The sequence below is a fragment of the Pseudophryne corroboree genome, chromosome 1 (genome assembly GCF_028390025.1).
Source record: "Pseudophryne corroboree isolate aPseCor3 chromosome 1, aPseCor3.hap2, whole genome shotgun sequence".
NCBI lineage: Eukaryota > Metazoa > Chordata > Amphibia > Anura > Myobatrachidae > Pseudophryne > Pseudophryne corroboree.
In genome coordinates, this window is record NC_086444.1 from 364,687,909 (window position 1) to 364,715,849 (window position 27,941).

The 27,941-nt window shown below is 42.7% G+C and overlaps 1 protein-coding gene across 3 annotated transcripts in view; it reads left to right on the forward strand.

The window, feature by feature from the left end:
- MMP11 (matrix metallopeptidase 11) overlaps nt 1-27,941 on the forward strand; it is a 134,025-nt gene that overhangs the window by 63,581 nt on the left and 42,503 nt on the right. For all 3 annotated transcript variants that reach the window (XM_063912984.1, XM_063912985.1, XM_063912986.1), the window contains exons 5-7: nt 15,477-15,620; nt 17,720-17,853; nt 18,014-18,258. In XM_063912984.1, coding sequence (XP_063769054.1) covers nt 15,477-15,620; nt 17,720-17,853; nt 18,014-18,258 — 523 coding nt within the window. The remainder of the gene's footprint in view (nt 1-15,476; nt 15,621-17,719; nt 17,854-18,013; nt 18,259-27,941) is intronic.

Here is a 27,941-nt window from a genome sequence, read left to right on the forward strand (position 1 = left end):
GCCTCTGTTTAGCCATGCGATGGTATCGCGCACATGATGCTTGTGCATCCAGCGCAATGACGCAGACGGATCCCTAATTGTGAATGTAGTGATCGCTGTCATGGTGCAGTTAAGCACCATGGCAACATGGAGCGCATGCTCATTGTTTGCTGAATTTGTTTACAGCTATAGCTTTATCTTTGTGTTACATGGTAGTCCAATTACCAACACTATTATTATATGTGACAAATCACAACAGTTTTATGATTGCTTTTGACATGGTGAGTGACAGTTATATTTATCAAAATCATTTTAAGTATATGTCATATTAGTAATCCTTTGTATTATATTAATAGCAAATAGTAAAGTGAGAAATATATACATTATGTATTGGTATGTATATGGTGATATTAACATATCAATATACTTGAGGTGATTTTAGCACAGTGACATCACATATTAATAAGATAGTCTTAACATAGTGACATGTGACATGTCATCATATATATGATGATTTAACATGGTAACATGTCATCTTATATATGGTGATTTTAACATATCAACTGAATTAATATTATTTAAAGTGCATAATAATTTTATCATTCCATAAAAGTGCATAATTATATTATTCTGTTAATTCTTCAGTGAGATAAGTGCAATGGAGGGACTGAAATGAGTAGATTTTCAATTCATATTAGTGTGACGATTACTTTAGTAGGTTGTGTTCTATTACATAACTTCATATTTAAATTGTAATCTCAATTGTAATCTCACAGTCTCTAAATCCACCGGCATCTTACATTGGTTAACAAAGCATTTCTTAATAAAAGAAAACATTTCATGATACACCACTATATTAAAGAGTGGTCTTAAATAATGTAGGCATATTACTTATAGGTATGACACAATATCTATGTCTTCGTTGATCCCGTGGGGGGTAAGTGTATTGAGTGTGAATATCCAATCGGACTCTTATTTGGAAAGTTGAAGTTCTCTGCTACCCCCTTTTTCACTTTCTTTGATGTGTTCAAGTATTGTAAATTTTAGACCATTTGTGCTAGAGTTGTGGAACTCAGCAAAATGTCTTGGCAGGCTATGGGTTTTAATATTATTTTTAATGTTCCTCAAGTGTTCCTGTATACGAATTTTCACGGTACGTTTAGTTATGCAGGCCAACCTGCATTCGCAGGTGATTCTATAAATAACAAATGATGAGTTGCACGTATGTATTCCTTTTAGCCTATAATGTTTATTGTTTTCTTTATCATGGATGATCTGAGTTATTTCCATAAACTTGCAGCATATGCACGTAGTGCATGGATGACAACCTGATTGTTGCAAAAAACCTCCTAAAGGGATTGTGGTTATCTTCTCTATTGGCCTAATGTGCTAGGGGCTAGAATAGTTTTAAAGTTAGAGGCTTTACGAAAAGTGTTCATGGGTTTATGTGGGAAATATGGACCTAGTATGGGGTCTTTTTGTAAGATACTCCAGTTCTTTTCTAAAACTTGTTTGATTCGTTTGTTTTCTTTATTATATTGTGTCATAAAGGGTCTGTTGTTATGAGTTTCTCTTCTAATTTTAGGTTTGGGACTTAAAAGTTTGGTTCTGTTGGTATTGAAAGCTCTAGATCTTGCTTCTTCTACTTTTTTAATGTCATATCCTCTTTCAATAAACCTCTTTGCTAAAGTCTCTGATTGATCCCAACAATGACATCATTACGGATGGTGTAATGGTTAGCATTACTGCCTCATAGCACTGAGGTCATGGGTTCGATTTCCACCATGACTCTATCTGTGCGGCGTTTGTATATTCTCCCTGTACTTGCATGAGTTTGCTCCGGGTTCTCCGGTTTCCTCCCACAATCCAAAAATATACTGGTAGGTCAATTGGATCCCAACACAAATTAAACCTAGTAACTATGAATGTGTGCTCGTGTACATGTGGTAGGGAATATAGATTGCAAGCTCCACTGGGGCAGGGACTGATGTGAATGGCCAAATATTCTCTGTAAAGCGCTGCGGAATATGTGTGCACTATATAAATAACTGGTAATAAATAAATAAATAATACTACAATTTCTCTTAATTCTATGAAATTGTCCATATGGGACATTGAGTTTCCATCTTGGATGATGGCAGCTATCTGCTGGGATGTAGCGGTTGGCATCTGTTTCCTTAAAGTACACTGAGGTTTCTATTCTTCCCGATGGTAAACCATCTAGTTTTAAATCCAAGTAATCTATGCTGCTTGCATCACTTTTACAGGTACATTTCAGATTATAAGTATTATGATTAATGTATTCAATAAAGCTCTTAAGGCTGTTCAAATCCCCTATCCAGACCAAAATTAAGTTGTCTATGTACCTCTTAAAGAACTTTATGTGATTTAGTTCCAAATCAGAATTATAGATAAATTGATTTTCCCACTCTCCGATTAGTTTGTTTGCTACGCAGGTGCAAATTTTGTACCCATTGCGGTAACATGGCATTGAAGAAAGAATTCTCCCTCAAATTTGAAATAGTTATGATTTAATATAAATTTTATGCTGTTGATGAGGAAATTCCTTTCTTTTCTTGTTAAGTTTTCATTTTGTTGGAGTTTTTTCTTGACAACTTTTAAACCTATTTCATGAGGGGTTGATGAGTATAGTGCTTGAACGTCAATTGTTACCCATTTGGAACTTGGACCTAATTTGTGGTCTTTTAATTTCTTTAGTACACTAGTGGAGTCTCTTAGGTATGATTTAATGGTCTTCACATATTTTTGTAATTTGAGGTCAATGAAATGTGACAAATTATCTGTTAGCGAGTCAGTACCTGAAATGATTGGTCTACCGGGGGAACAGTTTTTGTCTTTGTGAACTTTTGGTATATGATAGAATGTTGCTAGGTGTGGGTTTCTCATATAGTCTCGCATATTAATTTATCTAATTTAGCTGTATTCAATAACTGGAGAAAATTCCCTCCAATACTCTGAAGTAGGATCTTCTGTTAGTTTCTCATCATAGGTTGAAGAATCATTTAGAATTTTATACGCCTCCGTAAGATACTGTTCTCAACTTTGAACTACAACTGCCCCCCCCCCCCCCCCCCCTTTATCAGCTTGTTTTATCACTGAGGAGTTATCTGTTTTTAACTGTTTCATTGCTTGTTTTTCCAATGGTTTAAGGTTGCTATTTCACTTATCTATTTAAATTTTTTTTCTACATTTATCATAAAAGCTGTCTATATAACTGCCTTTAGACTCTACAGGATAATACTTTGAAGGAAGTGAAACTATTGGTTTGTTAACAGGCTCATAAGCTTCTTTTTGTATAGGGTTTATCAAGAAATGCCTTTGTAGGGTTAAGTTCCAGACAAACTTGTTCAGATCAATAAATAAATAAAACTTGTTGATATGTGAGTCAGGATCAAATTTTAGCCTCTTCTCTAATACCTTACTATGTGGTTCGGATAATAGTTTACTTGAGATGTTAAAGACTCCTGTCGGTTCCCTTCTTGTGGGTTGAATTGTGCTTTTTTGTTATTGGCGAGCCTCCCACTGCCCCTCTTTCCTCTTCACCGTTGTGAAGTCTCCTTTTTATACCGTGGGGAATGTATCCTGCAGTATAATATATAGTGTAATTCTTCTCTTGAGTCCGAGGAAACGGTTTCCTTTCTTGAGTCTAAAAAATTACCCCTTGAAGGGTAGGGGGGGGGGGGGGGGGGTGTTTAGGGGTTCATACCTATTCTTAGTCAGAAGGGGTTTGTTCCAGTTTTTATATTAATATTTATGAGGAACATATCTTACTGTTTATTTTTCTATTGATCCACCTTACTTCCTGCCATCTATCATTGTCATAATGGCTTTCATAATCATCCCTTGGTCTCTCTCTATTGAAATCGCTATAGTGTCTTACTTGCAATCTACTATGTTGTCTTTCTTGAAGTGTACCATTTGGTTCAATCCAATTTTGAATTTTATTGTTTTCATAGTCCCTTTTGTCTCTAAGGAATTTTCTCTGTTTCCTTATTATGATATCATTTATAATGTGTCTAATCTTTTTTGAGCAATTTCTACTTCATTATTGTGTGTTAATTCTTTTTTTCTCTCATTGATTAGGAGGCCACTAATTTAAGGGATCCTTCCTCTAATATTTTGTTCCAACTAGATATGAATTCTTCATTAGTAGTTCCAAATGTGGAGCATTTAAAAGTGAGAGTCCCCTAGGTACTCTACCTACTTCCAAGTACTTTTCAAGTGTAATGATGTCGTACCAACTTTTTGATTCACGTGCTGAAAGTTTTTCCATACCATTGAGGTTATAAAAATCATCCTCATCTTCATTAACACCTATTTCCATTTCATCATCTTTAAAAATATTTTTACTATTCAGTGTCCTTTTGGACCTGTCCCTAAAGATGGGCATTTTAAGAGCAGCCATCAAAGGTTTTGGCAATAAACACACAAATAAAGATTAAAAAAAAACCTCAATGCACTAGCATATGTACTTAAGGACACTCTATTTATGAGTGTTTTAGTAGGTTAATATTATATTGGTTTTAATACTATATTCTTTGTTGTTTTAGGCTGCTTCATCAAAAATGGCCCCTTGCCAAAACAGGGCCTTAAATTTGAATAAATAAAAAGGTGCAGTACTCTGCAAAAGTTTTAGGCAGGTGTGGAAAAAATGCTGCAAAGAATGCTTTCAAATGTTAATCGTTTACTTTTATCAATTAACGAAATGTAAAGTGAATGAACAGAAATCTAAATCAAATCAATATTTGGTGTGACCACCCTTTTCCTTTAAAACAGCATTGATTCTTCTAGGTACACTTGCACAAAGTCAGGGATTTTGTAGGATTATAGTCAGGTGTATGATTAGCCAATCATACCAAACATGTGACAGTAATCATCATTTTCATATGTAGGCTAAAACTGAATGAGGAACAGCCAAACTCTGCTACAAAGGTAAGGTTGTGGAAGAAGCACAAAGAAACGGGCAATGTTGAATACCATAGACGCAGTGGTCGGCTAAGGAAACTTAGTGTCTCAGATGAAAGACACATAATGCTTACTTCCTGTCGAAATCATCAGCTCAGAATTGGCAGAAACAAGTAGGACTTCACGGAAGAATTGCGTCCAAAAAGCCACATCTTCGATGTGAAAACAATGCCAAGCAACTCAACTACGCACGAAATATAGGAACTGGGGTGACTGGTGACTGAACATTTGAAATATTTGGCTATAACATAAGGCAGTTTAATGGTGTCCTCAATGCTGAGAAATACAGGCAGGCACTTATCCATCTTGCAGTACCATCAGGGAGCCATCTGATTTGCTCCAAATTTTCTTCTGCAGCAGGACAATGACCCCACACATACAGCCAATGTTATTAAGAATTATCTTCAGCGAAAAGAAGAACAAGGAGTCCTGGAAGTGATGAAATGCCCCCCCACAGAGCCCTGATCTCAACATCATCGAGTCTAGGATTACATGAAGAGACATAAGGATTTGAGAAAGCCTACATCCTCAGAAGATCTGTGGTTAGTTCTCTAAGATCTTTGTAACAACCTTTCTGCCAAGTTCCTTCAAAAACTGAAAAACTGTGTGCCTAGTGTACCTAGAAGAATTGATGCTGATTTGAAGGCAAAGGGTGGTCATGCCAAATATTGAATTGATTTCTATTTATCTTCTGTTCATTTACTTTGCATTTTGTTAATTGATAACAGTAAACTAATAACACTTCTATTTCTGAAAGCATTCTTATTTTGCAGCATTGTAAGGTTCCTGTTCTATGAGTTTAAAACCCCAGGAATGTGTTTGAAGAAGGTTGGGCAGAAGCTATTTCAGCTTCTGTAAAACCTGGATAAGGGTTCCTGGGGTTATGGATGGAGAGTGAGGGACGGCTCCATGCATTAGGCCCAGTTCGGAACTTGAGAGCCTTAGAGAAGGCTAATCAGACCTGCATGGGTCTTGTAAAAGCTTGCGAGCCTGGTTAGGAATGGTCTCATTGCCTGGGGAGCAAACTGCCGACTTGCAGAGATAGACAGTAGCACTGCCTGAAGTGAGTGATGCATTGTATTGCTGTTTTGTGAGTTGGATAGTAGGTCCTTCTCATGCATAGAGAGGGAACTTTATGTCTAGTCACAGCCAGATAGGCTAGGATTTATGATTATGTTTTATTTTTACTTTTACTGCAAATAAAAACAGCTGTGGCTATTTGCACCAAATACCCTGGACTATTGTCACTATTTGTGCTGCTGTAAAAAATTGCACCCGTCTACCCCAGGAGACGGCATCCTTACCCCAATCAGCTTATACATAATGGAAAATGCGATCACACTACACTGAAATTGCTACCATAGGAAAAAGTAGGTTTAAAATTAAAAGTGACAGACAGCCTTTTTTTGTGAAAATACTTGCCCTGTGACCTTCATGGTGATGTCATCAATTGACGAGTATGAAAGACAGATTCTGCTTCACTTCTAAACCACGAGATAACATGGAGGACATTATTAAGGCCTTGCTGCAGGCTATGTCAGCTCAGCAGACAACCAACAAGATTCAGCAGGAATCCACCAGAACTCAGCAGGAAAACCACCAGGGTGCAACTATTGACCTTTGAGGAGGCACAGAGGCAACAGGATGTGGCCACAGAGGAACACTGACAGGCCTTAAGAGAGATAGTACAGCAGCTACCAGCCCAGTCTGGAAATGCTTCTACAGGTGTTACTACCCAATCCATATGGGCTAGTCACTTCCTACAGAAGATGACCCAGAGTCATGATGTAGAAGAATATTTGACGATTTTCGAAAGAACTGTTGAAATAGAGAGTTGGCATAAAGTCCGATAGGCCAGAATTGTGGCACCCTTACTGTCAGGGAGGCTACAAATGGCCTATAATGATCTCAGCCTTAATGATGCTCTGGACTATGATAAATGAAAAGCTGAAATTTTGAGTGTCACACTGTTGGTACGGACACGATGAGTGTATTGCTGGGAATACAAAGTGGCTTAACCACCCTGCTCTCAAATGCATGGCCTCTTCCACCTCACCAAGGATTAACTAGAACCAAAGACTCTTACAGGGCCACAGATGTTTGAAAGAGTCATTATGGACCGGTATCTGCATTCACTGCTGGCAGCTCTGCGAAAGTGGGCAAGCTACACAGACCCTAAAACATCAGACCAATTCTTGGATGCGGTGGAGAGGTATGTGTCAACCGAGGAACTGTTGAGTGTTCCCCAATGTCCCCAATTACCACTATGGGGATCTCTAGTGACTTCTGGTAAGACTGTTCCAGGGGACAAGGGTGCTGAGCGGTTGACTGGACTTAAGACAGAAAGCTTGGAACGTGGAGACTGGCCTTCTGTGCCAGGAAGGTTCCCACCACATAAAAACTTGATAATAATATGATCAAATGTTTTTGTTGTGGGGGCTTGAGCCATATCGCCAGTTACCTCTGAACCCATGCAATGTGATCATCCTTATGTAAATCGTAGAATGTCATTCTTTGCTCAGCTTGCCTGCGCAGCAAAACGTCAAGCAGAGCCAAAGAAACAATTATGTGTAATCACTGTAGAAGGAAAATGAGGAGAGGCTCTGTTAGATTCTGGTAGTCTGGTGACTCTTATAAAAGACCAATTGGTAAACCCCTCAAAGTGACAGGAAAAAACTCTTGGGGTAGCCTGCATTCATCAAGATACTCGCATTAAGGGACAATGAAAGTGAACATAGAAACACCATGTGAGCCCACTATAGTCACTGTTGGCTTAGTTCATGATTTAATGTATGATGCAAAGTTGGGGGAAATTTTACCACTTCTGGAAGCAGTGGGAAAGCCAGTTTGTTACGGATGTAAACAACCCAGACCGATTTGATAATGTTATGGATTCAGTGGCATTGGGAGTAGCTCCCGAATTTGAAGTGTTCCCTTTTGTAAGCATGGTTGGGGAGTCTGAGAATAATAAGAACAGCAGTGGGGAGCAAGTCGATGTATCTTCTACTGAAGTAGGAAATGTTGTACCGGTTGATTATATGCCTGACCTTGAAGATCTTTGCTTAAGAGCAGTTATAAAGCTCTACTATGGTAAGGGCTAGAGAGAATGTAAAAGTGATTGTTGGAAACCCAGTATAACTGTATAATAGGCTGGTCTACCCCCACATGACATTACATCAAGCTATATTGTACCAAGTGTCCAAAAAAGGGGCAGATATTGTGGAACAATTGATAGTTTCTAAGGTATATATGGGAGATCTGTATTTAGACCTGGCTCATAGTCACATAACTGCAGGACATCTAGGGAAAGAGTATACTGTTGAGAAAATGTTACAGCCGTTTTTCTGGCCAGGAATACATGAAGATATAAAAGAATATTGTGCCTCCTGCCAAAAGTACCATGCTTCCAGGCCACACTATTAAAGTCTGCTTGTCCCATTGGCCATTATTGAGGTGCCATTTGAAAGAATCACTATGGATTTGGTAGGATCTCTGTTAAAGTCTGCCTGGGGTCATCAATATATATTAATAATAATAATAGATTATACTCAGCAGGGACTGTTAGGCAGGCAGCATGCTGAGGCAAGAGGGCAGCAGAGTGGTTAACGCAATAGTGGCAGGCAGGCGAGGATTGCAGTTACCATGCCCTGGCTGGCAGCGCCCCCCTCTGCTGTGCCTGCCACAGTGCTCAGGGCTTGTGCCCTGCTCGTTCTGCTCTAGTTATTCCACTGGCCACTACAGAAGTTCCTTTTGACTTATTATATGGGAGACACCCAAGCGGATTGCTGGATGTTGCAAAAGAGACATGTGAGTGGCAACCCAGCCATTATAAAATGGTTATTAAACATACAGGAGAGAATAGCTGCAGTGGTTCCAATAGTGAGACAGCACTTGGAACAGGCACAAATGGCACAAAAAAGGTGTACAATCATAATGACCAAGTACACATCTTTGCTCCTGGGGACAGAGTGCTTATATTGGTTCACATAGTAGAAAGTAAGTTTTTGACAAAAGCTAAAACCCTCTCGACTAGTCTCTTAACCAGCAGGAGGCTAAATAATTTCTCATAAGAAACAGAGATTTGTTACCAGGTAAAACGACTGTCATTAAACGGGATACGGTCATTAGGTCGACACCACTTAAGTCGACAGGGTCACTGGGTCGACATGGTCATTAGGTTGACATGTACTAGGTCAGGGGTGGCCAACCAGTCAGAGGCAAAGAGCCAGAAAAGATCTGTAGACAAGAGCAAGAGCCACTATCATGCGCACGCCGAAGGCGCGCGCGTAAATATGGGTGCGTGGCCAAGTTGTCACAAAGCTACACCCCATTTTTGTGTGCACACCTTTTGGTATGATGTTTGTAGAAGTATGACCTCATATCATAACCCCGTTTTCATCATGTTGTACAGTGCCAGATACATCTAATGCCCCAGTACAGTGCTACATACATATAAAAATGCCAAGAAATGGGTGCCTCCACAGTGCCAGATACATATATGCCCCCAGTGCCAGATACACATCTCCCCACAGTGCCAGCTATGCCCCCAGTGCCAGATACACATGTCCCCTCAGTGCCTGCTATGCCCCAGTGCCAGATATATATGCCCCCACGAGTGCCAGCTGTGCCTCCAGTGCCAGATACACATGTCTCCACAGTGCCTGCTATGCCCCCAGTGCCAGATACACATGTCCCCACAGTGCCAGCTATGCCCCCAGTGCCAGATACATATGTCCCCTCAGTGCCTGCTATGCCCCAGTGCCAGATACATATGCCCCCACAGTGCCAGCTGTGTCCCCAGTGCCAGATACACATGTCCCCACAGTGCCTGCTATGCCCCCAGTGCCAGATACACATGTCCCCAGTGTCTGCTATTCCCCAAGTGCCAAATATGCCCCCAGTGCTGCTATGCCCCCAGTGCCAGGTACACATGTCCCCACAGTGCCTGTTATGCCCCCAGTTCCAGATATGCCTCCAGTGCCTGCTATGCCCCCAGTTCCTGCTATGCCCCCAGTGCCAGATACACATGCCCCCACAGTGCCTGCTATGCCCCCAGTGCCTGCTATGCCCCCAGTGCCAGATACACATGTCCCTACAGCGCCTGCTATGTCCCCAGTTCCAGATATGCCCCCAGTGCCTGCTATGCCCCCAGTGCCAGATACACATGTCCCCACAGTGCCTGCCATGCCCCCAGTGCCAGATACACATGTCCCCACAGTGCCTGCTATGCTCCTAGTGCCATATATGCCCCCAGTGCCATATACACATGTCCCCACAGTGCCTGCTATACCCCCAGTGCCTGCTATGCCCCCAGTGCCAGATACACATGCCCACACAGTGCCTGCTATGCCCCCAGTGCCAGATAGACATGTCCCCACAGTGCCAGATATGCCCCCAGTGCCTGCTATGCTCCCAGTGCCAGATATGCCCCCAGTGCCTGCTGTGCCCCCAGTGCAGATACACAGGTCCCCACAGTGCCCACTATGCCCCCAGTGCCTGCTATGCCCCCCAGTTCCTGCTATGCCCCCAGTGCCAGATACACATGTTCCCACAGTCCCTGCTATGCCCCCAGTGCCAGATACACATGTCCCCCAGTGCTCCCCCGCGCCTCGCTCACCGTGCTGCTGCTGCTCACTCTCCGGCGGCGGTGTCTCTCTTCAATTAGGCACCGGTCCGTGAGCCAATCAAAGCTTGCGGTCCGGCAGCCAATCAAGAGCCTTAGCTGCAGGTCCGTGAGCTCTGATTGGCTCACGGGCCGGCGCAGAATTGAAGCGAGACACCGCCGCTGGAGAGGTGTGCGTGTGTCTGGGGCTGGGGGCAGTGGTGGCCAGGAGCCGACCGATCCGCATGCGGCATATGAAAGAGCCACATGCAGCTCGAGAGCCACTGCTGTACTAGGTCGACAGGTCAAAAGGTCAACATGAGTTTTTCACATTTTCAATTTTTGGACTTTTTCATACTTTACGATCCACGTGGACTACAATTGGGAATAGTAACCTTGCCCTCGCTTGCTTGCCATGCGAGGGGACATGGTGCACTAATTGGGGTTCCCCATCATTTTATGACAAAAATTACACCAAAAAAGTAAAAAAACTCATGTCGACCTTTTGACAAGTCGACTTAGTACATGTCGACCTAGTGACCCTGTTGACCTAATGCATGTCGACCAATAGTGGTCGACCTAATTACTGTCGACCTAAGTTGTGTCGACCCAATGACCCATACCCCATTAAACATGACATAATCTCTGAAACAGTAGGTTAAGGTTAACATAAATCTATGGGCTGTGTAATGTTTAACATTACTGCCTCACAGACCTGATATCAATTCCCACTATGGCCCTAACTTTGTGGTGTTTATATATTCTCCCTGTGCTTGCGTGGGTATCCTCCCACAATCCAAAAATATACTGGTAGGTTAATTGGCTCCAAACAAAAATTGACCCTAGCATGAATGTGTGTGCATGTACATGTGGTAGGGAAAATGGATTATAAACTGCACTGGGGCAGGGACTGCCTTCTGTAAAATGCTGCAAAATATGTGCGATCTATATAAATAACTGGTAATAATTGGTAAGAATATTATTAATAATAATAATAGTACTACAAAAAACTCGATGGGAGGCAGTGTCTAAAGTTCTAAAGAAAATGTTGGAGCTAGATATAATTGAAAAGTCGCATAGTGAGTGGTCAAGTACCATTGTATTCATTCCAAAACCTGACGGGAGCTTGTGCTTCTGCAATGAGTTCCGTAAATTGAACAGTGTGTCTAAGTTTGATACCTACCCAGTGCCTCAGGTGCATGAACTTATTGAAAGGCTGGGGATAGCACAATAAGGGTACTGGCAAGTGCCATTGACAGATAGTGCAAAGGAAAAGACAGTTTTTTCTGCACCAGAGGGGTTGTTCCAATACAAGATGTTGTCATTTGGGTTACATGCGGCACCTACTACCTTTCAGAGGATGATGGGATAGAATTCTAATGCCTCATAAACAGTATACTGCTGCTTATCTTTATGATGTAGTCCTCCATAGTCCTGATGCACAGTTTCACTTTCCCAGGGTTCAAATAGTGTTTGACTCCATCTGTGAGGCAGGTTTAACAGCTAACCAAAAAAAGTGTTGTTTAGGGATGGAAGAAGTGAAGTATCTGGGATACATCATAGGCCATGGTTTGATAAAACTCTAACTTAATAAAATTGTGGTAATAGAGATGTGTCCCGACCTTTGTATAATAAGCAGGTGAGTGCCATCTTGGGAATAATTAGGTATTACAGAAGGTTTATACCAAATTTTGCTGTTCCTTTAACTGACCTTACTAAGGGTAAACAGCCAGTCAAAAAGCTTTTCAGGCATTGAAAGTAGCACCCAGCCAGTGTTGATGATGCCTGACTTTAAAGGCGAGTTTGTAGTGCAATCCGATTTGTCAGATGTAGGGATAGGCACTATCCGGTCTCAGAACAAAGATGGGTAAGAGCATCCTTTTATTTATTTGAGTAGAAAACTGAACATACTGTATATGAAAGACACTATACATATATTGATAAGAAGTGTTGGTGTTTAAGTGAGCATTAGGTAGAAAGTTCAGATTAATTAAATTAATTACTGAACATAGGCCTGCTACTGCAGATGTGCTTTCTTGTATATGCTGTGTAGGACTTACAAGTGTTCCTCCCCACAGGTTAAAGCAGGAGCATGTCGTCTATATAACGAGTGTAAAAGAGAATCCTGTCAGCAATATATGGCAAAGAAAATATCTTGTTCCACTACAAACATAAATGTTAGCTTACGATGGGGCCACACTGGACTCCATCGCACAACCAACACGCTGTAGGTAAAACCTCTCATCATAAATGAAGAGATTCCTAGTGAGAATTAAGCATAATAATTACACAATCAAGCACAAATCAGTGCATTGTATTGCATAAAATCATATATTGCTTTGAGTCCCATATCCTGTAGTAATACTGTATGGTATCTGGTTGGTTGGTTGGTTGGTTGGTTGGTTGGTTGGTTGATAGACAGTGTCTAGTTAGACAGTCAATAGATAAACACCATATGTTAGACAGACATTAGGTCGACAGGGTCAAAAGGTTGACATGAAAAAGGTAGACAGTACAAAAGGTCAACAGGGTCAAAAGGTCGCCACGAAAATGGTCGTCATAAAAAAGATAGATTTTTGTTTTCAAATTTTACATGTTTTAGGACTATTTCATACCTTCGCTATCCATGTCGGCATAGAGTTGGCTATAAACCTTGTGGCGAGCGCAGCGAGCCACCAAGCCCGAAGCGTGGCGAGCGAAGCGAGCCCTGCGAGGGTATGCCTTTCTACAATTGGGGGTCCCAGATGACAAAACTATCCACACAAACCACAAAAATTTAAGAAAACATGGTGTCTACCTTTGTTGTGTCAACCATTTTCATGTCGACCTTTTGACCCTGTTGACCATGTCGGCCTTTTGTACTGTCTACCTTTTTCATGCCGACCTTTTGACCCTGTCGACCTGATGTCTGTCTAACATATGGTGTCTATCTATTGACTGTCTAAATAGACATTGTCTATCAACCCACACCCTACTGTATAGAGGCTCTTAATCTCTATGCTACATATCAATAGCTCGACATCAACTTTTTTTAGTTTTCTCAATTTGTGAAACAGAGTTGCCGTATCCAACTGGAGTGTTGGCATATGCACGGTTAAAATAGAGTATCAAGGTAATGGAAATATATAGTGTAGGAACCTGCGCTTCACTGGAATTCTGCTAGAGCAGTGATAATAAGGGTAGTCCCTCCAACACCCTAAACAAGCAGATATAAACAAAGAAAAATAATCACTTAGCGCAATACCATAACTGGGTAAAATCAATCGGAAAATATATATATGGGTCAATAAAAGTGGTATGGTCCCTTCATTTAAGTTATCTCAGTGTACACAAAGAGTGTAAATAGTCTCTATCGATGTCCTGTTTACTCCAAGTTAGTACTTTTTTCACATGAAAAAAAGATTCCAAATCATTCCAAATCAAGGTAAGTATTCAAAATCCAAATGCAAATCAAGTGAAGTATCCAAAATCCAAGTCAAAGTGTTAAGTTCTTAGTCCTTAGAGAGTGAACAGTAAGATATCAAGTGGCAAAGAAGCACAGGAAGAAGCAAAGTAACAATGGTAAACGTTGGCTTGCACCGGACTCCAACCTCACCAAATCACCTCGGTTAAGAGGAAAGTTGCGCCACTCCAAAGTTAAACTTGTCATATTTACCTCATTTATGGACTTATTTTCATGAAATTAGAAGTTCAGAGCTTTGGCTAGGAAATAAAACAATAATTATAACCACTTAGCCCATGTATGTATTTATTTATTTATTTATTACCAGTTATTTATTTAGCACACACATATTCCACAGCACTTGACAGAGAATATTTGGCCCTTTTCAAATTTACCCCCTTTTTCCACCCTAAAATGGTGAAATTTAAATAAATATAAAAAATGCACCTATATGCCAAAAAATAATGTTCTAACTCAAGAAACACAGAAGATACAAAGGGTTCTATAATTAACGCACAAATCCAAATTTGCCCCTTTTGGGGTTGAATTAGGATAAAATCCTGATTTAATTTTTTAGGTATTTGTGTAGGAAACTTTGTAAGTTGATATCTCATTGGGCCTAAGAGATATTGAGCAATCCGTGAAAACATCCCCCTTTCAAATTTAGAAAAATCCCTGCTTTGTTGGTGCTTACGTCATGGAAGTAATGTTCTCCCCTAATTTCATCCCTTTCCTGTTTTATACAGTTCAATTACCTTTTCCCGCAGATCCTTTGACAATTCTTTTGCTTTCCCCATGACTCAGAATCCAGACACGTCAGTGCAGCACTGGATGAAAGATGCAAGGGTCTTTCAGGAGTCCAGAAACTCACTGACCTTTTATACACACACACTGATTACAAGCAAACAGATCACAGGTGAGGATGGTTACCTTTAGTAGCCATTCAAACCCGTTTGTGTCTACTTGTGTGCATGTTGTCAGGCCAAAATCTCCAGGGTATGTAAACTTTTGATCAGGGTCATTTGAGTAGTTTCTGTTGTCATTATGATTTAAAAAGCGTAAACACAGTTGTTTGACAATAAATGGCTTCACCCAACCACTAACCATGAGTGAAAGAAAAGTTTGTGAGTTATCATTCATATTCTCTGACAAATGGCCAGAAAATCACAAATTCTGCTAGGGTATGTAAACTTATGAGCGCAACTGTATATATTAAGATATTTTTTTTTAAGAATTCCCAATTGCAAAATGTTTTATTGAATCAGTAAAGCATTTATTTCATTCATTATTTCCTGCTGAAGCCATCCTGAGATGATAACAAAATAAGGATTGCAGCAAAACTTTAATGGAAAATTATTTGTTGCCATATACTATTTAAATGACATACAATATTGATATTTCCTGAACAAAATGCTTTTGTCAGTGACACTCTTCACTTTTGCTAACATTGTAATCATCATATTTTAGGATTATCCGCTTCCCATGGCAGCTCAGCAAGGTAAAGGTGAAAAGAACTCTTGCTGAAGCACTTCGTGTATGGAGTGAGGTGACCCCTTTGACATTCACGGAGGTGCAAGAAGGGCGTGCTGACATCATTGTTGATTTCACTCGGTAGGTTTGTAAATCAGTACTGAATACTTCTCTGAAGCTCAACAATACCAGCACCATTTCAGGCTGGCCTACTGTCTGGATTGTGGGCATAGGTGCAAAGCACCAGACAAGGATATTCCACTTATCATTAGTTGCGAAAGGAGAATAACAGTAATATATACAGCTGCAGGTGTCAGAACGGTCAATGATGCTGACTGTTCATACACTGCCCCCTCATATCGGCGTGCTATCTTTTAGACGGCAGCCCCAATGTGGACAGGGGCGCTACTGTGCCCACACTGCCGCAGTAATGCATGGGGGAGAAGCGGTATCAGTGCACATAACATCGCTGATACCACTTCTCCCCCATGATGACTATTCATACAGTTACCCCCGTCTGTTTGGAGCTCACACACACGCACACACATACAACTCATGCACACACAGTTAAAACATACACACTACACACAGATAGAGCTGCTTTTGTAATCATACGACCCCAGCTATGTCAGGCATTTTAGCTTCTATGTTTGTAACAATCTATAAAATAAACTATTATTATTTTTTACTCACTGGCTAAATAATTTCAGGTTTATCAGCACAGCTTAATTTTTTTATCTCACTTTATGATCAGCACAGATTTGAGGAAAGTCAGAAAAGCCCAAAAAGGGGGAACTCTGTCAACAGCTGTAAAGATAATTCCTCGTATCCAGAGCTTCAGAGCTCCGCAGAGCCTGTAGCTATAGCAGTCAGCACTGAATAGCAGTTATAAGTATTTCTTGTGTATATTATCTATACAATCATGAATAGGGCATACACCTTCCAGTTACTCATGTGTCTCCCGTACAGGATCTCCACCCTCTAATTCCCAAGGATACAGCATCAGAAGTACAGTAATATTTTGACATTTGGAAAGCTCAGATAAGAGTCATATGTCTAGACCACTAACCCCCATTACATGATAGTACTTATTATGGTGTCTGCCCATAGTTATTTTGGATACAGAGAATCTATTTAGGAGCTCCAGTATGTGCTATTATGCATGCGCCCCGGTTAGTGGCGGCCCCAGAGGTGGGGCTGCAGCACAGTCCAAAATTCAAATAGGGAGCCACACCAGCTGCCAGTGAGTCCCGGCCGGCGATGTTTGGCAGCATTTGGGGTGGCAGTTGGTGTGGCTCCTCTATTTGAATTTTGAACTGTTCTGCTGCCCCAACTCTGAAGGCGTCACTAGTCCCGATAATGTTCACACAGAGTCGCAGTTGCGATTTCAGATGCATGTAGAAGTGTTTTGAAAATATACTGGGCGTTGCTGGGCAATAACATGGATGTGGCAAAACAGGCACACGGAGATGGTTCATTTTATGGGCATGTTATAGGAGTGTTGTAGGCCTGTCGTTGAGGTGTTTGCATACAAAGACACTGAATTGTTTAGTTTGGAGTCCACTGGTGCACTGGCTACCAATCCTACAAATTTAACCAGGTACCAAAAGTCTGGATTTATTATTTTTTTTTATCATTTATATGGTGCTAGAAGGGTTACACAGTGCTGTTCACAGCGGAGAATTCAGCAAAGTGACATAGTACATGGGTGATCAGACAGGACAGTTATAGACCAACTTTGTCACATTTGCCAAATGTTCTGGTAGGACGTTTTATGGCCAGCTTAAGAGCTTGCATAAGTGAGACAGACTGCTGTGCAAGTCTCTTCTGAGGGCACGATGGGCCTGCAGACGTAAAAAAAAAAAAATCTCTAAAACAAAATATATTAACTTTGCATTTTAATTTCATAAAAAATTGATTATAGGACATACTATATATTTACAACTAAATACAATTATTTTTTCCTGACAAGTTCCTTTTTAAAAGTTACACTAAGACTTTTCCCACTGATAACTATTGTTAATGTACTTGTTTTTGGTACTGTATTGCATTATATGTAAAGCGTATTATATTTAGGCCACTATGTATGATGTTGTCAAATTATTATGTAGAGTGAGATGCAGTGTAAGAGACAAGTAAAATCAGGTCCTCAGATCAGAATAGAGATACAGTATAAGTAAGCAGTGGGACCAGCAGAATCATAACAGTGTTGACATAACATAGACTATTACACCTTACAGGTTCTGGCATGGAGACAACTTGCCTTTTGATGGTCCTGGGGGCATTCTTGCACATGCTTTCTTTCCAAAAACACACCGTGAAGGGGATGTACATTTTGACTATGATGAAGCTTGGACCATTGGCAACAATTTAGGTAGGTGCTGGCCAGGAAAATCTAATTATTCAACATCTACATAGACCACAATTAGAAGAAACTTCTTGCTGCACACTAGCAGCTGCAACATGTGTTTGATTTAGATAGAAGATGCCTCAAGATCATGTTATCTGTTTGTCTTTCTCATTACTCATTGTAGGAACAGATCTTCTGCAAGTAGCTGCTCATGAGTTTGGCCATGTGCTAGGTTTGCAACATTCTACAGTATCTAAGTCTCTGATGTCTCCCTTTTACACCTTCCGCTATCCACTCAGCCTTAGTGCAGATGATAAACAAGGTATCCAGCACTTGTATGGAGCTCCACAGCCTCCGACCACATCTCCAACCCTGAGAACAGAAAAGCGCCAGCCAGAACTGGAAAGCAATGAGATACCATATTCCGAGGTTAGTAGAATGCTGCTTTCTGTATCAACAAATGTGTATCCCCAATATAGAGCAATATGCATTTTATAGAAAGGGGTTTACATAGTATAAGGCAGTACATCAATAAGATTGTGTTTAATGCAATACACTTCTCCTAAGGGAATTAAAGGGTTTTACAGTTTATATAATAATGGAAAAATGTGGGCCAATTATTTTGTGGTCTGTAATCAAAACAATAAAAATATTAAGTGCTTATAATAATTGTCGGCATTTCAAATGTTGGTATGCTATGTCGGCATTTTGAACATGTCGGCATAATGAATGCGGGATTTTGACCGTAGGTCAATGACTGTCGGGATTATAACCGTCAGTATTGTGTATGTCGGTAAGTCATACTGAACCCTATCAGGCTACTCTAGAAAGTAATGGCTGTACAATCCACCCCTGCTTGCAAGAGCCAATATACACAAAACATGTCCATCTGTAACTCATAATAGTGTAATGCTCTAGTTCAACGGTGGTCAACCCGCGGCTCTCAAGCCGCATGCAGCTCTCTCTCCCTCCGCATGCAGCTCGGTCGGCTCACTGCCCACCTCCTGCTGCCCGACAGCGTTTTTAAGCACGCCGGCCTGTGAGCCAATCGGAGCTCGCGGACCGGCAGCAAAGGGTCCTGATTGGCTGCCGGACCACAAGCTTTGATTGGCTCACGGACTAGCGCCTGATTGGAGAGACACACCGCCATCTCTCCCCTCACACACAGAAGACTGAACAGAGCAGCAGCATGGTGAGCAGCACCTGGGGGGTTGTATCTGGCACTGTGGGACATATGTGTACCTGGCACTGTGGGGCATATGTGTAACTGGCACTGTGGGGCATATGTTTATCTGGCACTGTGGGACATATGTGTACCTGACACTGTGGGGCATATGTGTAACTGGAAAGCATATGGGGCATATGTGTATCTGGCACTGGGGGCATATGTGTACCTGACACTGTGGGGCATATGTGTACCTGGCACTGTAGGGGCATATATGTATCTGGCACTGTGGAGGCACCCATTTTTTGGCCCACACAGTACCACTGACAGATTTTTTTCGACTTGTACCACTGACTGGGGCATTATATGTATGTGGCACTGTACTGGGTCATTATATGTATGTGGCACTGTACAACGTGACTAGAAACAGGGTTGTGACACAAGATCATACTCCTACAAATGTCATACCGAAAGGGGTGCGCACACAAATGGGGTGTGGCTTTGTGACAAATAGACCACTCACACATGCGCACGCATGTTAATGGCTCTTTCACTCAGCTACTGATCTTTTCTGGCTCTTTGCCTCTGACTGGTTGGCCACCCCTGCTCTAGTTGAATGGCAATTAATAAAGTCAATCGCTATATCTAAAATAAAGCTGTATTTGAAATTGTGCCATATTATATGTCACCATTCCTGCTGTTTGCTTGGGTACCTACAGTACAAAGATACATGGTTAAAAAAGTTTGTATCAACCACAAAAAGACAAGTTCTACCACCAACAGGAGTGGTTTGCAAACACAAAGGGAAAGAACAGAACAGACTGCACAGAGAACAATAAAAGTTAGGTAAATGACTATTAGAAAACATTGGCATCATTAGTCATTGTCATATGTGTTGTTATAGATTGAAATTAAAAATAAGAATTTACTTACCGATAATTCTATTTCTCGGAGTCCGTAGTGGATGCTGGGGTTCCTGAAAGGACCATGGGGAATAGCGGCTCCGCAGGAGACAGGGCACAAAAAGTAAAGCTTTAGGATCAGGTGGTGTGCACTGGCTCCTCCCCCTATGACCCTCCTCCAAGCCTCAGTTAGGATACTGTGCCCGGACGAGCGTACACAATAAGGAAGGATTTATGAATCCCGGGTAAGACTCATACCAGCCACACCAATCACACTGTACAACCTGTGATCTGAACCCAGTTAACAGTATGATAACAGCGGAGCCTCTGAAAAGATGGCTCACAACAAATAATAACCCGATTTTTGTAACTATGTACAAGTAATGCAGATAATCCGCACTTGGGATGGGCGCCCAGCATCCACTACGGACTCCGAGAAATAGAATTATCGGTAAGTAAATTCTTATTTTCTCTATCGTCCTAGTGGATGCTGGGGTTCCTGAAAGGACCATGGGGATTATACCAAAGCTCCCAAACGGGCGGGAGAGTGCAGATGACTCTGCAGCACCGAATGAGAGAACTCCAGGTCCTCCTTAGCCAGGGTATCAAATTTGTAGGATTTTACAAACGTGTTTGCCCCTGACTAAATAGCCGCTCGGCAAAGTTGTAAAGCCGAGACCCCTCGGGCAGCCGCCCAAGATGAGCCCACCTTCCTTGTGGAATGGGCATTTACATATTTTGGCTGTGGCAGGCCTGCCACAGAATGTGCAAGCTGAATTGTATTACACATCCAACTAGCAAAAGTCTGCTTAAAAGCAAGAGCACCCAGTTTGTTGGGTGCATACAGGATAACAGCAAGTCAGTTTTCCTGACTCCAGCCGTCCTGGAACCTATATTTTCAGGGCCCTGACCACATCTAGCAACTTGGAGTCCTCCAAGTCCCTAGTAGGCGCAAGACACCACAATAAGCTGGTTCAGGTGAAACACTGACACCACCTTAGGGAGAGAACTGGGGACGAGTCCGCAGCTCTGCCCTGTCCGAATGGACAAACAGATATGGGCTTTTTTGAGAAAAAAAACACCAATTTGACACTCGCCTGGTCCAGGCCAGGTCCAAGAGCATGTTCACTTTTCATGTGAGATGCTTCAAATCCACAGATTTGACTGGTTTTAAACCAATGTGTTTTGAGGAATCCCAGAACTACGTTGAGATCCCACAGTGCCACTGGAGGCACAAAAGGGGGTTGTATATGCAATACTCCCTTGACAACTTCTGGACTTCAGGAACTGAAGCCAATTCTTTCTGGAAGAAAAATCGACAGGGCCGAAATTTGGACCTTAATGGACCCCAATTTGAGGCCCATAGACACTCCTGTTTACAGGAAATGCAGGAATCGACCGAGTTGAAATTTCTTCGTGGGGCCTTCCTGGCCTCACACCACGCAACATATTTTCGCCACATGTGGTGATAATGTTGTGCGGTCACCTCCTTTCTGGCTTTGACCAGGGTAGGAATGACCTCTTCCTGAATGCCTTTTCCCTTAGGATCCGGCGTTCCACCGCCATGCCGTCAAACGCAGCTGCGGTAAGTCTTGGAACAGACATGGTACTTGCTGAAACAAGTCCCTTCTTAGCGGCAGAGGCCATAAGTCCTCTGTGAGCATCTCTTGAAGTTCTGGGTACCAAGTCCTTCTTGGCCAATCCGGAGCCATGAGTATAGTTCTTACTCCTCTACGTCTTATAATTCTCAGTACCTTAGGTATGAAAAGCAGAGGATGGAACACATACACCGACTGGTACACCCACGGTGTTACCAGAACGTCCACAGCTATTGCCTGAGGGTCTCTTAACCTGGCGCAATACCTGTCCCGTTTTTTGTTCAGACGGGACGCCATCATGTCCACCTTTGGTAATTCCCAACGGTTTACAATTATGTGGAAAACTTCCCCATGAAGTTCCCACTCTGCCGGGTGGAGGTCGTGCCTACTGAGGAAGTCTGCTTCCCAGTTTCCATTCCCGGAATGAAACACTGCTGACAGTGCTATCACATGATTTTCCGCCCAGCGAAAAGTCCTTGCAGTTTTTGCCACTGCCCTCCTGCTTCTTGTGCCGCCCTGTCTATTTACGTGGGCGACTGCCGTGATGTTTTATCCCACTGGATCAATACCGGCTGACCTTGAAGCAGAGGTCTTGCTAAGCTTAGAGCATTATAAATTTACCCTTAGCTATATTTATGTGGAGAAAAGTCTCTAGACTTGATCACACTCCCTGGAAATTTTTTCCTTGTGTGACTGCTCCCCAGCCTCTCGGGCTGGCCTCCGTGGTCACCAACATCCAAAACTGAATGCCGAATCTGCGGCCCTCTAGAAGATGAGCACTCTGTAACCACCACAGGAGAGACACCCTTGTCCTTGGATATAGGGTTATCCGCTGATGCATCTGAAGATGCGATCCGGACCATTTGTCCAGCAGATCCCACTGAAAAGTTCTTGCATGAAATCTGCCGACTGGAATTGCTTCGAAGGAAGTCACCATTTTTTTACCATGGCCCTTGTGCAATGATGCACTGATTTTAGGAGGTTCCTGACTAGCTCGGATAACTCCCTGGCTTTCTCTTCCGGGAGAAACACCTTTTTCTGGACTGTGTCCAGAATCATCCCTAAGCACAGGAGACTTGTTGTCGGGATCAGCTGCGATTTTGGAATATTTAGAATCCACCCCTGCTGTTGTAACAGTATCCGAGATAGTGCTACTCCGACCTCCAACTGTTCCCTGGACTTTGCCCTTATCAGGAGATCGTCCAAGTAAGGGATAATTAAGACGCCTTTTCTTCGAAGAAGAACCATCATTTCGGCCATTACCTTGGTAAAGACCCGGGGTGCCGTGGACAATCCAAACGGCAGCGTCTGAAACTGATAGTGACAGTTCTGTACCACGAACCTGAGGTACCCTTAGTGATAAGGGCAAATTTGGGACATGGAGGTAAGCATCCCTGATGTCTCGGGACACCAGATAGTCCCCTTCTTCCCGGTTCGTTATCACTGCTCTGAGTGACTCCATCTTGATTTGAACCTTTGTAAGTGTTCAAATTTTTTTAGATTTAGAATAGGTCTCACCTAGCCTTCTGGCTTCAGTACCACAATATAGTGTGGAATAATACCCCTTTTCTTGTTGTAGGAGGGGTAATTTAATTATCACCTGCTGGGAATACAGCTCGTGAATTGTTTCCCATACTGCCTCCTTGTCGGAGGGAGACCTTGGTAAAGCAGACTTCAGGAGCCTGCGCAGGGGAAACGTCTCGACATTCCAATCTGTACCCCTGGGATACTACTTGTAGGATCCAGGGGTCCTGTACGGTCTCAGCGTCATGCTGAGAGCTTGTCAGAAGCGGCTTTTTCTGCAGAGATGTGACTTAGGGTAAAAACGGTGGATTTTCCAGCAGTTGCCGTGGCCACCAGGTCCGATGGACCGACCCCAAATAACTCCTCCTTTATACGGCAATACACCTTTGTGCCGTTTGGAATCTGCATCACCTGACCACTGTCGTGTCCATAAACATCTTCTGGCAGATATGGACATCGCACTTACTCTTGATGCCAGAGTGCAAATATCCCTCTGTGCATCTCGCATATATAGAAATGCATCCTTTAAATGCTCTATAGTCAATAAAATACTGTCCCTGTCAAGGGTATCAATATTTTTAGTCAGGGAATCCGACCAAGCCACCCCAGCTCTGCACATCCAGGCTGAGGCGATCGCTGGTCGCAGTATAACACCAGTATGTGTGTATATACTTTTTATGATATTTTTCCAGCCTCCTGTCAGCTGGCTCCTTGAGGACGGCCCTATCTATAGACGGTACCGCCACTTGTTCTGATAAGCGTGTGAGCGCCTTATCCACCCTAAGGGGTGTTTCCCAACGCGCCCTAACTTCTGGCGGGAAAGGGTATACCGCCCATATTTTCTATCGGGGGGAACCCACGCATCATCACACACTTCATTTAATTTATCTGATTCAGGAAAAACTACGGTAGTTTTTTCACATCCCACATAATACCCTCTTTTGTGGTACTTGTAGTATCAGAAATATGTAACACCTCCTTCATTGCCCTTAACGTGTGGCCCTAATAAGGAATACGTTTGTTTATTCACCGTCGACACTGGATTCAGTGTCCCTGTCTGTGTCTGTGTCGACCGACTAAAGTAAACGGGCGTTTTAAAACCCCTGACGGTGTTTTTGAGACGTCTGGACCGGTACTAATTGTTTGTCGGCCGTCTCATGTCGTCAACCGACCTTGGCGCGTGTTGACATTATCACGTAATTCCCTAAATAAGCCATCCATTCCGGTGTCGACTCCCTAGAGAGTGACATCACCATTACAGGCAATTGCTCCGCCTCCTCACCAACATCGTCCTCATACATGTCGACACACACGTACCGACACACAGCACACACACAGGGAATGCTCTGATAGAGGACAGGACCCACTAGCCCTTTGGAGAGACAGAGGGAGAGTTTGCCAGCACACACCAAAAACGCTATCATTATATAGGGACAACCTTATATAAGTGTTTTCCCTTATAGCATCTTTTTTATATATTTCTAACGCCAAATTAGTGCCCCCCCTCTCTGTTTTAACCCTGTTTCTGTAGTGCAGTGCAGGGGAGAGCCTGGGAGCCTTCCCTCCAGCCTTTCTGTGAGGGAAAATGGCGCTGTGTGCTGAGGAGATAGGCCCCGCCCCTTTTTCGGCGGCCTCGTCTCCCGCTCTTAACGGATTCTGGCAGGGGTTAAATATCTCCATATAGCCCCCGGAGGCTATATGTGAGGTATTTTTAGCCAAAAATAGGTTTTCATTGCCTCCCAGGGCGCCCCCCTCCCAGCGCCCTGCACCCTCAGTGACTGCCGTGTGAAGTGTGCTGAGAGGAAATGGCGCACAGCTGCAGTGCTGTGCGCTACCTTAAGAAGACTGAGGAGTCTTCATGCCGCCGATTCTGGACCTTCTTCTTGTTTCAGCATCTGCAAGGGGGCTGGCGGCGAGGCTCCGGTGACCATCCAGGCTGTACCTGTGATCGTCCCTCTGGAGCTAATGTCCAGTAGCCAAAGAAGCCAATCCATCCTGCACGCAGGTGAGTTCACTTCTTCTCCCCTAAGTCCCTCGTTGCAGTGATCCTGTTGCCAGCAGGACTCACTGTAAAATAAAAAACCTAAGCTAAACTTTTCTAAGCAGCTCTTTAGGAGAGCCACCTAGATTGCACCCTTCTCGGCCGGGCACAAAAATCTAACTGAGGCTTGGAGGAGGGTCATAGGGGGAGGAGCCAGTGCACACCACCTGATCCTAAAGCTTTACTTTTTGTGCCCTGTCTCCTGCGGAGCCGCTATTCCCCATGGTCCTTTCAGGAACCCCAGCATCCACTAGGACGATAGAGAAATTCTGTTAATAATTCAGTGGATATGTCTCATAATAAATAATAATAATAATAATAATAATACCTGGGTATGTGGGTGATTAGGTTTAAGTAGGGGGGTTGCCTGTGGAGAACAATATATGTGAGGCAGATGTTTTCCATTAGTAGAGCAGTTGATGTTTGGTGTAATTGAGTGCCATCTGAGAGAGAATCCTGGCTCATTGCTCCCTCTCTTCCATTTGCTATATGTGTGCATTGCACATCTCTTTTCTCTTTATAGCTAGCTACCCAGGGCCGGATTAAGCCTTGGGGGTGCCCGGGGCACCTTAGACAGGGTGGCCCAAGTGGAAGGGGGTGGGGGTGTATATAAGAATGTGCATACTTCCCAACATGACCTATTCCAGGAGTGAAAAAATGCTCTTTACATAGACTTCCATCTTAATATATGATTGTAGTCACCTGTGTTGAACTATTTCATTGACAAGAAAGGTGTTTAAACACAGGTGCTTGTAATCATAACTTAAGAATTTTGTCCCTCTTGGAATGGGTCATGTTGGGATGTATGGATTGTGTATATTAAATTTAGCCCAATGGTGTATATTAGATTTAAACTAATAGTTTAATATTGCCTGGGTACTGTTGTTTATAGCTCCACCTAATTGAAAGACAACTATTTTATAAAATGTACTTATAGTGGAACAAAGACAACTTAAACAACCTTAAAATACACATAGAAAAATAAAATCTATAATTTATCTTGTCACATGCACAAATAGCAGCAGCCTCTGCACTACTTACACACTGGGACAGGACTCAGGAGGACTGTGTGTGTGTGTGTGTGTGTGTGTGTGTGTGTGTGTGTGTCTTTCTCTCTCTAGACATTCATTAGATAACAAATTACACAGGACTCAGACATCCAGGTGTGGAGAGATCTGTAAGTGAAACAGGGATCCCACCCTGTGTCACAGCTCTCTCCACCCTCCTATCGGTCCTCTGGTTGGGAGCTCCAGTTAATAGTTCATGAAATCTGATATTCCTGTGTCTCTGCCTGCATTACATACTGTCCTGCTCGCATTCTGGCTGTCCGGTTTCTGCTGTTGCATAAGAGGGAAAGCTAGTGATGTCAGTGTGCTCTGGCTAATGTAGCTACCCATGCTAGATATACATTATAATTTCCAGGCATAAACTGTCTCCTTTACTTTTATATACAATTATATGCTTTAAAAATCCATCTAAGGGGGCAGCTGTGCCATCAGAAATTATGTGGCTAGGGATTGGCAAAATAGACAGGGCCCGTCCCCTGTCATTGTCGTGGATCTGCAAAACGATACACAGAGGCCTGATACGCAGGGACAGCTTGTCTTTAAGAAGTTTTCCCTGCACTGCACATCGGCCTGCTGTTGTTGCGCAGACTGGTGCAGCTCTCCAGGTATTGACGCTAGGAACCAGGGGCAGGTCCCCTTCTCTGTCCAGGACCCCTGATGGCAGCCCTGTATGTGGGGAATTCCATGTCATGTGCTGTATGCCCAGCTGTGCACATTTCAGGTAAATACAGTGGTGCTGACATTGCAAGTTTCCATGCGCACCTCTATAATGGACGTGATCAGAGGCAGAACTCTGGGAGGCAACGGAGTCAGCTGCCGCCGGGATCCTGCTTTGAAGGGGGGCACCTCTCCTCCTGTTCCGTGTGTTCAGTGACATTAATCCATTAAGTTAATTGACAGCAGCCGGTATCTCTTCCGTAGCAGACTCCCCCACTAGTCACTCCACCTTACAAATCACACCCTCTTTATTATAGATACACAGGAAGCAGATACCTTACTGATGAAGCTATTTGCTCCTATAAAGAAAAAACAAAAAAATGCTGAATCTGGCGCTCTGTCACTTCCAATCAATATGCTGCCAGCAACATGGGGCTACTCACCCCTATTAGATAAAATCAAACAAGCAAAAAAGAAAAGTTGCAGCGCATATAGATTAGAATTATTAAGAGTCTATTTATTAAAACACATATATGAATAAAAATATATATATTCAACAAACTGTGCAATTTATACCACCGGCCGGTCAGTACATTTTTACAATAATTGATGCATGCGTATACCAAATGTAACATATATTGTAACAAATTGCTTCCTATCTGTTCAATATATTTAAGCAATACCTACTAGAATAATTAAAATATAATATGATAGATCTGATAGTTATTCAGACTGAATAGTGCGCTCAATGGTTTATCCTGTGAGGTTATATAACAGTCATTTTTGGTGAAAAGAATGATGATGATAAAGTATATTCCTCACTTCAGGTGCAAATAGATGTGCTATAAATAGCTGCAACCTGTAATTGAGCCAATGCTCTCACTGAAAGTGTGTCTGGCCAGACATTAATATAATGCGGTCTCACCACTCCTGTGCATGGGTAATTTCACCCGAGATGTCCTCCCGGCTGCTGGTGCTCTCAACCCTTTATTGCGCAGTCATCTCTGGGGGATCATATAAGAAAGGTGAAGAATTCCAATCGCATCTTACTGGAGTGTATGGTTTAGCTGTAAAGACCTCCGGGCAGCGGTATATCCGTTTGAATGAGTAATTGACGCGTTTCCCCGCCTCCCTCCGGGTTCAGCGGCTTCATCAGAA